General features: G+C 41.1%; 1 protein-coding gene across 1 annotated transcript in view; it reads right to left on the bottom strand.

Moving 5' to 3' along the window:
• The window catches only part of STK3 (serine/threonine kinase 3), a 219,325-nt gene that overhangs the window by 171,440 nt on the left and 35,447 nt on the right, over positions 1–12,438 (bottom strand). The window contains exon 4 of the mRNA XM_049773897.1: positions 11,499–11,613. Within this exon, the coding sequence (XP_049629854.1) occupies positions 11,499–11,613 (115 nt within the window). The remainder of the gene's footprint in view (positions 1–11,498; positions 11,614–12,438) is intronic.

Below are 12,438 nucleotides of genomic sequence, written 5' to 3'. Positions count from 1 at the left end.
CCTAAGGGATTAATGGGGGCTCTTAAGGGATGATGGGGAGGAAGTGAGGGAAAGATAGAGAAATGAATAATACCTTCCAGCCCTCCCCACTCTGCAGTATTCCCCTCAAAAAAAGAGGCCTCAGAGTATACAATCACCAACATTTCAACGACTTAAAAAAAAAAACCTGATAGAATTCTTTCAGAAAAATACAAATCTGCTCAACACCAAGTACATACATTAGGAAATATAAAGCGAATATTTTAGCCATTATTATACACGAAAGGGCAGCAAGAGGTTGGCTTTCATGAAATCTGGATTGCAGATGTCTGGCAGAAAATAAATATAAAAAAAAGATTAATAATCTATCACAAAGCCCCACAACTCGTGATTTCAAAATGAAAGCTTTCACTACTTACACCATATGTAAATACACATCTAGATGCTGCTTAGAATCCCTTGATCTGAACGAAGGAGGGAACTGATACTCTACTGTGAAAACGGTCAGTGGGCAGGCACGGGAGAGCCCCTTCCCACATGAAAAGGTTTCTGAAAGAGAGATCAGAAGACAACAGAAAAGCACTCAGTGTCTATATGGCGCTGTAAATCCTGTCGGAACCCATATCCATTACACAAAGGGGAACAGAGCAACAAAGCAATAACGAAAGTCGGGTCGTCCAGGAACACAGCCACAGCGCACAAACTCCTTGTGCACAGAAGCATTCCGGGGGGAGATGCTGGGGGGGGGCTTGAAATCTACACATATCACCAGATGTCCATAATTAACAGTGAAATATTACCGAACTTTGAAGCTCCGAATAGACCTTAAATCAATAATAAATGCTTGAAGCAGTACATCATTAACATCAAGGCAAAACACGTTTTAAAAAAAATGTATGACACATTTCAAAACACTTACTAAAAGGCTTATTATATGCGTGGCATTAACTGTAGGGGCAGGAAGATAAAAGAGCCCAGTGGGTTCAGAACCGCCAGGGCTTCATGCGTTAAAAGAAACTCGGCAATGCTGAAAGCTGTCAGCGCGTCTTAGCGAACGTAGTACTTTCTCTTCCAACGTCTAGCAGTGGGGAACACTCAGAGGACTAATGGTGGGACAACAGGGTAGCAGCGGATCCCAACCTCCAGTTTTATATCACAAGCCTCTTCCCCAAGGACAACCCAGAGCACTGCACCAGGAGGAGTCTCTGAGTACTTCCAGGTGTGTTCCCTCCATCCAGAAAAAAAAAGTCCTAGTGGTAAATGCTGGGATTTTGCCCATGTTCTTGAGCTCTCTGTAATTCTCCTCCAACACACCTGCTGGGGAATGTTCTTTAGCAAAACATCCTCATCAGGGTGAATGAGGAAAGGGGAGGCTGTTGCCAACTGCATCTGTGAATACACATGAGGCTTTTCACTGGCCAGGCACCACCTGGTCTCCCCGTACCCCCCAGCACATGCCTGGAAATGATCCTCCAAGCATTGAGCTGGGAAAACCCTCTGGAAACCTCTGCCTCTGAAAACTCCAGGTATGGCTCAAAAGCAAATGATTATCTAAATAAAGTGTAAACTACCTATGTGGGTAGGCCCTTCCCCTTGAAAGTCCAACAACCGACACACACACCTGCCTCCTCATTGCTCCACCCGTAGCTGCTTTCCTGGCTAGTAGGTCAGCCCTGCCTGGGGTTGCAAAGCCAACTCACTGGAAGAAGAGAAACTGTAATCAAGAGGAAATAAGAGGTAATCGAGGAAACAGAAATACCTTTCAAAGCGCATATTATTCTTGGAGCAAACAAAAAAGCAATTTGCATTTATTTCTCAACTTCAATATATTAAGGAAAAGTAATAATCAGAAGTGGAAAAAACTGGGGCCAGTGGGATAGCACAATGGATAGGGCATTGCCTTGCATGCGACAGACCCAGGTTCTATCCCTGGCATCCCATATGGTCCCCCAAGCACCACTAGGAATGACCCCTAAACACAGAACCAGGAGTAACTCCTGAGTACCAGAGGGTGTAGCCCCCAAAACACACACACACACACACACACACACACACACACACACACACACACACACACACACGACCTTAAAGCAGAAAATCTAGGAGCGAACAAATAAAATAAAATACAATTTGGAAGAGTCACCACATGTAGCAGAAAACAGAGGCAGCAATTTTTCCAAAACAGAAGATGCAGTATTTACTCGGAAGGAAATACTTCGTGTTCAGAACCATGAATGACAAGGACCGTCCTGGGGAACACATGTCTCTGTATTATCCCAGACACCACATTAAAGAAGTGTGACCCTTCCCCCAACTTCCTGTTTCCCTAACCTCTTCTTTTGATATGTCAAAGTCCACCTAAATAACAGGACCTTCCACCACCCTGGTGAGCGGGTTCCGAAGAAAAAGTGTTGGCTTTGAGTTCAGGAGAGAAAGAAAAGGGGCCTGAGAGATAGAACAGTGGTAGGGCGTTTGCATGTGACCCGGGAGGGACTCGGTTCGATTTCCCCAGCATCGCATATGGTCCCCCAGCCTGCCAGGAGCGATTTCTGAGTGCAGAGCCCAGTTGTAATCCTTGAGCACTGCTGGGTGTGGTCCAACAATCAATCGATCAATAAATAAATAAATAAAATTTTTTAAAAAAGGAGAGAAAGAAAAAGCATAGAGGACAGAGAAATCGGCAAAGAAAGCAGATGGCAGAAAAAAGCCGCGAGCTGACTCCAATGAATATCTTTTCTGACTTCTGTGTATAGTTTCTCTGCTGCTACTACAGTACTTCATCAGACCCATGACTGGGGGGGGGGGGGGGGACACTACAAAGAGGAAGGGGGGAAAAAAGCTACAAATAAGAATAGAGCTCCAGCCTCATTGAGCACTACAGGATACAAGAGGAAAGCGCTTCAAACTAGTGAGGAACTCGGTATCACATACAGCTGCACCAAAGGTAACATCAACCAAGCAAGAAAGCAAAATAATGGCCCAGAAAGAAAGCAAATGAAATAGAAAGACAAGGGGAGAAAAAATAGGCAAGAAAACAGTTGCCAGTGACAAAAAAAATTCCAAGGATGCAGCTTATCCACCATACCTGAAAAAGGGACCAGGAAGCACCTGAGAATGTCATTTCCAAAAGTCAACACTATCAACAGCAGGAGACAGATAAATGAAAAAAGATGCTAAGACAAAGTGAGTAAAATGATAAAGTGGAATATGCTCTTACTCTGAACATGAATTAATGAGAAAAGCTCCAAGAACAATAAAACAAAAATCTGACACCATCAAGTTCTCAACGCAGACTGACCTAACTCAAACCGAGCAGAGCATCTGAGATATGACGAGAAGAGAATTCCAGTTACTCTGGCACTGTGACCCTAAACCTCAACCCTCCTTCAGATGACCAAGAGTGACGCTGCCTTGCAGGGAGATAAGTGCCATTACTCTGGGAGACCATCAGCCTCTAGGTGTGGGGGCCACATGCCCAAGGAATGTACTCTGCTCCAAGAACCCACTTCAGGTGTACTCACTTGGGAGGGGGACCTCTGACTTTCCACAGCGGCATTGCATGCTTCTTTGCTGTGCTGGAGGAACAGTCACTGAACCCAGCCTCTTACCTTCTTCCTCCCTCAGCTAGTGGGAAAACCAGCCCCCATCCCCAGAGAGACCTCCACTTGGGCTGGGTCCACAGCAGCAAATGTACATGAGGCCTTCCAGGGCTCAGCGCTGCAGGGTAGAACACACAGGATAAATGCAGCTTGCCTTTGACCAGAGGAGCTGCCCCAAGCCTGAGTGTGCTCAGGCTTTGCCCAGATGGTAAAAGACATTTGTGGAAGTGCCAAAATGGAAATCCTTGGTGTGAGGTTGAATTAAACAATGGTCAAATCAGAATATGGGCCAAACAGGGAGAGGCATTTTCTCAAAACAGTTCCAAGTAGACAATAAATGTCTAAGACATAGAATCTATTTCTTCCATATGTTAAGGCATAGCTTTTATGTCAGCAATCATGTAAAGATCGTTTTTGAATGCCTCTCATCAAAACATATAATCTATCTTTTAAAAGCTTAAATTTCAGAGCTGTATATTTCTACTTTATAGCATATAATACTTGAAAATCATAAATGTTTAGAGATGTTAAAGAAGTTCAATAAAAGTACATTTGTTAAAAAATAAACAGATCCTAACACAGAAAGCTTCAAAACAGTCCTATTCATATTTTATTTTCATAAGTACTGGACTTTTTCTTTTTAACCTTAAAGCACTTCCAAAACAATGCTTATGCTAATATCCATTACCAACAACAAAAAAGGGCAGATTTCATCACCCAAAGGGAACCACCTATGTATTGGAACCAAAATAGACACAAAGAAAACAGAACAGAGGTGGGGGTGTGGGGTGGAGGGAGGTTGAAAAAAAAAAAGAGCAGAGACAAATTATGACAAAAGATCTAAGATCATACAAAGGGAAGAAAAATCTGTTCAATAAATGGTGCTGGGAAAATTGCACGAAGGAAGGAAGGAAGGAAGGAAGGAAGGAAGGAAGGAAGGAAGGAAGGAAGGAAGGAAGGAAGGAAGGAAGGAAGGAAGGAAGGAAGGAAGGGAGGGAGGGAGGGAGGGAGGGAGGGAGGGAGGGAGGGAGGGAGGGAGGGAGGGAGAGATGGAGGAAAAGAAAGAAAGAAAGAAAGAAAGAAAGAAAGAAAGAAAGAAAGAAGGAAGGAAGGAAGGAGGAAGGAAGGAAGGAAGGAAGGAAGGAAGGAAGGAAGGAAGGAAGGAAGGAAGGAAGGAAGGAAGGAAGGAAGGAAGGAAGGAAGAAAAAGAAAGAGGGAAGGAGGGAGAGAAAGAAAGAAAGAAAGAAAGAAAGAAAGAAAGAAAGAAAGAAAGAAAGAAAGAAAGAAAGAAAGAAAGAAAGAGAGAGAGAGAGAGAGAGAGAGAGAGAGAGAGAAAGAAAGAAAGAAAGAAAGAAAGAAAGAAAGAAAGAAAGAAAGAAAGAAAGAAAGAAAGAAAGAAAGAAAGAAAGAAAGAAAGAAAGAAAGAAAGAAAGAAAGAAAGAAAGAAAGAAAGAAAGAAAGAGAGAAAGAGAGAGAGAAAGAGAGAGAGAAAGGAAGGAAGGAAGGAAGGAAGGAAGGAAGGAAGGAAGGAAGGAAGGAAGGAAGGAAGGAAGGAAGGAAGGGAGGGAGGGAGGGAGGGAGGGAGGGAGGGAGGGAGGGAGGGAGGGAGGAAGGAAGGAAGGAAGGAAGGAAGGAAGGAAGGAAGGAAGGAAGGAAGGAAGGAAGGAAGGAAGGAAGGAAGGAAGGAAGGAAGGAAGGAAGAAAAAAGAGGGGCCAGAAAGATAGCAGAGAGAGAGAGCGCGCGCATGAAATCACTATTTAATAGAAAATCAACTCAAAATGGGACCAAGATCATGGATATAAGAGCTGAAAGCCTTGATTTGGCCAAAGAGAAAGGGTAGTGGATAAAGCACTTAGCTTGTATGTAGCCAATCTGGATTAGATCTCTGGTACCACGTATGGTACCAGGAGAGATCTCTGCCAGGAGAGCTAGGTGTAGCCCCCAAACAAACAAAAAATATATCAGATATTATATAATACACAAAAGAAAGCATACCAGATCCTCCCTTGGAAGAAGTATTTAGAGACTCAATTCCATTGGCAAAGAAAGTAGAAGCAAAAGTAAACAGAAGGGACAGCATGAGTTAAAAAGCACTTATACAGCAAAGAAAGCACTGCATAACCAAAAAGGCAGCCTAGTAATTGAGAAGATATTTGCACACCATATGTTAGACAAAGGATTAAAAAATATATCGAGCTCACACAATTCAAAATAATAACAAAAGAAACAGACCAATATAATAATGCATACATAAATGGGCAAAGAACCTAAAAATATACTTGTCCAACGAGCACTTACAAATGGTCCACAGACATTGGGCAAAAACGCTCAACTTATTATTAGGAAAATGTAAATCAGGACCAGAGAGATAGCATGGAGATAAGGCATTTGCCTTGCATGCAGAAGGTCGTTGGTTCGAATCCAGGCATCCCATATGGTCCCCCGAGCCTGCCAGGATCAATTTCTGAACTCAGAACCCCTGAGCGCTGCCTGGTGTGACCCAAAAACAAAACAAAACAAAAAAATGTAAATCAAATCCACAGTGAGTTACCACCTCACAATGAAAATAAGAACGTTGTGCCACTATCTATGGGAGAGTAAATGGTGCCACATTTGTGGGAGATGGTATAGTGAGTCCTTGGAAAAATGGAAGACTGAAGAAAATAAAATAAGCTCCTTCCAGTCAAGTATCCAAAGGGAAGGAAAACATCAATTCAAAAGAATATTTGCATTCTTTTGTTCCCAGCAGCACGATTCACAATAGTCAACACCTGGAGTTGCCCAGCAGCAGAAGTCAGCAGAGAAAAGCTATGCACAAACATTGGAATACCCCAACCCCAGAAAAAGATGAAGTGACTTTGGGGTCTAAATCAGTGGATATTGAGTTGATGCCACTGAGTGAAATGACTGATGAAGTAAATGAAGTATGATTACCACAGGGTTTCCCTCATCTACGGGATATCAGTTACTAAACACAAGAGATGCACTTCTATCTGTGTATCTATATATATAAATTCACAGTTAGAGATGTGAGACTGTATGCATTCATAAAATTCAACAAAAAAATTAAATTACAGCCCTAAGTTTTATAAATATCAAGGAACTAATGCAACAGGTCCGATTCTTTTGTACATTCTAAGTTTACTTCTAAGCACTTATTTAATGGCCTTTTAAGACCCTAATCTGTTCCATAACTGATACTATTACTAGTAAGAGTGGTTGTCATACAAATGATAGCCATTTACAAAATTAGAATTATAAAAAGGTAAGTTTGTTTTATATTTCACAATCACACCACAACAGAAAAGGCCACTACACAAATGCAAAGGAGTTCAGACTATCTGCAGGTAAAAATACATAAATAACAGTGAAAATTATGTTAATAGCAGCTGGTATATAGATATAAAGTCATGCTTTCATTCTTTCTCCCTAAAAGACTTACCTGATTACTTAAGCAATGATAAAACTCTAAAACTCTCGGAAATTGGGGCCAGAGCAATAGCAAAGCAGATAGGGCATTTGCCTTGCATGGGGCCAAACCAGATTCAATCCCCCAGCACATCCCATATGACAAATAGTCCCCAGAGGCTGACAGGAGAGATTTCTGAGCACATAGCCAGTAGTAACCCCTGAGTGCCGATGGGTGTGGCCCAAGAAACAAAAACAAAACTCTCAGAAATTGGGAAAGTTTCAACAGGAATATATTAGAGCTAACCCTTTATAGATAAAATAGGGAATAACTGGGTAAAGGACAAAGCAATTGTATCTATCAAAACACTAAATTTTGAATCTGGCTTTATTCTAGAAGCCAGTTCTTTCTGTGAAGCTGATGTCTGCAGGCATGATCAAGTAACAAATGAGAAAACTCCAGATAGGAGGGATATGAGTTGATATACTTCAGGCTAAAAAAAAATTTTTTAATGATTTTTAAACGGCATGAAACAATCCTTGGGGACAAGAATTTATTTTTTTCTAAAAAAAAAAAAAAAAAAAAAAGCTAGGAGCCTGAGCAATAGCACAGAGGTAGGGTGTTTGCTTTGCCTTGTACTCTGCTGATCCAGGATGAACCTGCATTCAATCCCCGGTATTTCATATAGTCTCCAAAGTCAGAAGCAATGGATTTCTGAGTGGATAGCCAGAAGTAACCCATGAGCATCACCGGGTATGGCCCAAAAATCAAAACAAAACAAAAAAGCTGTTTTATTCTGTCTTTAATTTTCAAGAAAACATTTGATTAGAAACAGATGGAATTCAATAATTAAGAATCAAAAGCATTTTGATCCCTAATGAGATTTTTTTCAAAGACACACAGAATTCCACATAAAGCATACTATGTAGGTGGTTTTTCCTAGTCATTTCTCTAAAAACAAACCAAAATATAAAGGAAGGTGCCAACATAGAATTCTCTACCTAAAAAATACAAGTTTCAAGATGAGGTAAAATGCCATCTTTTCATATCAAAAGAACTGAAATCAGGACCAGTGAGATCGCTCTCATGCCCAGAGTGCTGAAAGGCAGGGTTTAATCCCTAGTACCACAGTCCTCAAAACATTACCAGGAACCAACCTTGAACACTGAACCAGAAGTAACCGCTGAGTGCTACTAGGTGAAACCCAAATACCAAAAGAAAAAATTTAGAAAAAGAAAGATAAAAACAACTGAGATTGTATCATGGTCATATCCACATAGAAGCAATAACAAAAGGATACTGGCTTACATACAACCAATAAATGTGATAAAGAATAATGTCTAATAAAAAGCAGAAATAAGTATATATGAACACTTGGCAATATAAAACAAAAGTCCTGGGCTGTTTAAAATGCATAAGAATCAATCACACACACACGCATACAGAATTAAACACATACACAACACACACACACACACACACACATACACACACACACTATAAACACTAAACCATTTCCCACACACTCAGGAACAAAGTGATTGTCCAGGGACCACAAAACCAGTAATTAGGAGAGTGAGTTTTAGTAGAACAAAGACAATGTTTCCCTGGTCCCCTTTCTGGAAGTCAGACTATCAGTGAGAGCCAGGCCTGGGTAACTGACGGGGTCTCTCCAGCAAATATTCCTAGAAGATAATAGAACATTTTTAGGACGAGCAAGAGTGCCACAGGCTGAGGACAGGCTATGGACAGGCTCTGCACGTGGGAGGTATGTAGGCAATTCCCCGCATCGAGTGGTATGCTTCCACTCAACAGCACCGCATCAAGTGAAGACATCTCTAAGCAGCACTGGGTATGACCCCCAAATTTTAAGAAGTGAATAAAATTAAATAAATAAAAACAAGATTCTATATTGGGAGGTGGCGTGTATTTGCAACATTTGGGCTTAAAAAAGACCCAAGTTGATGAATGCCTTCTTGCCACTAACATCTTTGCTGATGATACCCAATTGTAACTCCACCCTGGATTTAGGTGTACCTATCTGAGACCCGCCCATTTCTGGGAGGGGTCTTGAGAACTGAATATTAGGTGTGACCTTACCTGCAAGACCCCTCCCATTCCTGGGAGGGGTCTTGGAATAGGTAGATAAACCCTTGAGCCAGGGGATTAGGGGCTTTTGCCCTGCTGAGCTAGCTCTCTGGCTTCTGGGTCTCTGCCTCTTTTGGTCTTGGACCAGGATGGAGGCCAAAGGGAAGATGGCTGAAAGGAGTTAAGACGCAGGGTAGCCTAGAATGGCTGAATGCTTAATTGGTTATGATATTGGCCACACATGTGGTGAATAGGGCATGAATAAAGCTGATGCTTCCTGATGCCTGTCTCTGGATGAGTCTGATTCCGCCGTTCACCTGGGCCTGGGACCCGCCGGCTGAATGGGGGTTGCAAGCCACGTGGCCTGGGATGGCATCCACCTCCATCCAGCTCCATCTTTAATTATTTGATTCTACAACCAATGAGAAAAAAGTAGGATGCACACTTGAGGTGTCATAGATCCTATATCAAGGCCACCTCCGCACACAGCCCACATGTGGCTCCTGATCTGGGGTCGCTGCCCTCTCAGGGGTCGAACTCCTTTGTCATCCCCCACCCCAATCTAATATAACTGCCCAGTGAGGGCAGCAAGAAGACTCTAGGTTCTGACTTGCCAACCTAATCAGCGGACTGTCCTCTAAAGAGAAATGAGACTAGGGTAACTGAGAATCTTTCTCTGACAACTAGGAAGATATTCTCGAGGATAACTTCCATTTCTAACCATCTTACAGAGCTGCAGAATCCCTTCAACCTTTGTAACCCCTGACAATTAGCAAGTACTACCCAGACCTCCCACCCAATCAAAATGAATGTATCAAAAGAGTTTACAATCAAGCAAACATATCTTCTATGTAACACACTTTTTCTTCATATTTCTACTTGTGATTTTACGTGCCAAGTGCACAGAGTTTAGCCCTAAAATGGTTTTAAAATACCACTCAAAGTGGAATACAATTATTGCGATTAAAGCATTGTTCTGCTACTCAAGAATGATCTGACTTACGTGAATGCTAAACACCAGGCAAATTCTGAAATGCATAACTAGAAAGTAAAAGATCAGTTAATCCATTATGTCAAAACAGAGATTATTTTAATTTCTTTTTGACTCCCTTTAAAAAGAAGTCCTATTTATTTTTCTAACATAAAAAAATTAGGATAAACTTACAAGAACCTCCCGAATCAAACTTTAAAATGATTCTGGTTAACCACAAATTGGCTCAAGTAGTTAAATATTTTTTGAATATATTTTACTAAAACATGTATGACAACATATAATAATGTCATATAGTAATTGGGTTACTGTTTTACAGAATCACTTTTTTTTTTTTTGCCAATTCTTATTCTCAGTCAACTCACAGATTAAAAAGTTAATTTTTGTTCTTATAAATTATCCAAGTGAAGTAGATGCTCAGCTAACTTCCCAATGGTTAGCCTGTGAAAAGTTCCTTTATTCAGGGTCCAGAGCCAATGTGCAAGCAGTATAGCATCTTGTCTTACACACATCAGCCTAGGATGGACCTAGGTTCAATCCCTCGATGTCCCATATGGTCCCCCAAGCCAAGAGTGCATAGCCAGGAGTAACCCCTGTACATCACCAGGTGTGACCCAAAACAAAAACAAACCAAAAAAGGTTCCTTTATTCAGAATTTTAAAATAAACCTTAAAAGCTGTTTTAAGTGATATATTTCACTGAACTAAAATCACACACCAAAAAGATTAAAAGCCTTGTTCCTTCACTTTCTTGCTTTATTACTTTCAAACACTCAAGCAATACTTTGAAAAATAAAGACATTTGCTTTTCCAGTTATTTTGGAAAATTCAGAAAAAGAAACGGTAAATTTTTATGATTTACCAAAGATTATAGTGCCAAAAAAATTAAAACTGAGACTATAGGGACTGAAGCAGTGGTGTGGAGCAGTAAGGCATCTGTGCTGCAGGCGCTAGCCTAGGACGAACCACAGTTCAATCTCCTGGCATCCCATATGGTCCCCCAAGCCAGGAGCGATTTCTAAGTACATAGCCAGAAGTAACCTCTGAGTGTCACCGGTTGTGTCCCCCTCAAAAAAAAAACCTAAGATGCATATTGACTATTATAAAAATTCCATCAAATTCTGGCCATAATTTATTAAAACCAGATTTAAGGAGAATGTACATGTTGATTGCAATAAAAAGAGAACCAAGACAGTTTCTCAGTACTTTAACTCAAAATTATCTTGATGAGTAAATTAAATAATCATAAGACTCCAACACTTGCCAGAAAAAGATATTGGGTGCTTTCTCACACTTCATCCTAGATCCCTTCATTTATTTAGAGTGTCAAACCTATTCTTTTTTTTCCACACTTGTTTTTTTCTTAGTAATAAAATACTACCTGGTCAGGTTCCAGAAGATGCAACTCACAAAACCATTTGAAAATACTTACCGTCTTGTTTCGTAACCGAATTATGTCAGAGACGGAGCCAGCACCACAATACTCCATGACAATCCAGAGGTCTGTGTTCTTGAAGTAGCTTCCATAGTACTTCACAACGTACGGGCTACGGACAGACACAGAAACAATTAAACCGTGTATTCTCAAAGCAAACTATTCCTCTAATCCCGACACGGACTGTTTTCAACAGTTCACGATGTTCCAATAAGAAAACTTAATGAGCAAACTGCTATTGTGCAGTAAATTGACTCTACATAAGGCTCACCAACTGGGTGTAATTAGTCTTCAATTCATGGATGAAATTTAACAGGATTACAAACCAGAAGAGGCCCAAATGTTTTGAGCGATTCCCAGGAAAACAAGGCTCTGTTCTGGCAGACCACTTACCATTTAACATAAGGAACGAATGAAAATACTTTCCTTTGGCTAAAATATTTTCAAAATAAATCTGCACAAGGATTTCGCATTCAGTCAGATATTAAGCACTCAGCTTGAAAATAGTCTATCTCCATGAGGCCAAAAAATGTTTCGAATTCCCTTTCATTTTGGCTTTTGGAAATTCTAGAAATAATGATTACACTTTTGCTTTTAAATTGAGGCCAGTAAAAGTCCTAAGAAATTGGAAGTGTTTGGGATTGAGGTGTTGCATCTTTAAGAACAGAGCAAACTCTAGTTACACCCAACTGTTCACTTTGAAAGGTGTAAAGAGACAGGGGGTAAGGGAGACGGTTCAGTGGTCAGGCCAGTGCAGCCTGCCTAGTGAACCCCAGTTGCAACCCCTGTATGGACCAGACCAGGTGTGGCCCTACTGGCCCACAGCACAGCCAAGCAGGAGTAGCACCACTTTACCAGAACTGAGCATTGAACTTTTTCCAGCTCCAGTCTCACTGACTGTAGCCCTTGAACCCCTTGAGTACTGCTTGGAAAGCCC

Source organism: Suncus etruscus, chromosome 5, assembly GCF_024139225.1.
Source record: "Suncus etruscus isolate mSunEtr1 chromosome 5, mSunEtr1.pri.cur, whole genome shotgun sequence".
Classification (NCBI taxonomy): Eukaryota; Metazoa; Chordata; class Mammalia; order Eulipotyphla; family Soricidae; genus Suncus; species Suncus etruscus.
This window is presented reverse-complemented; position numbering and strand designations above follow the sequence as displayed.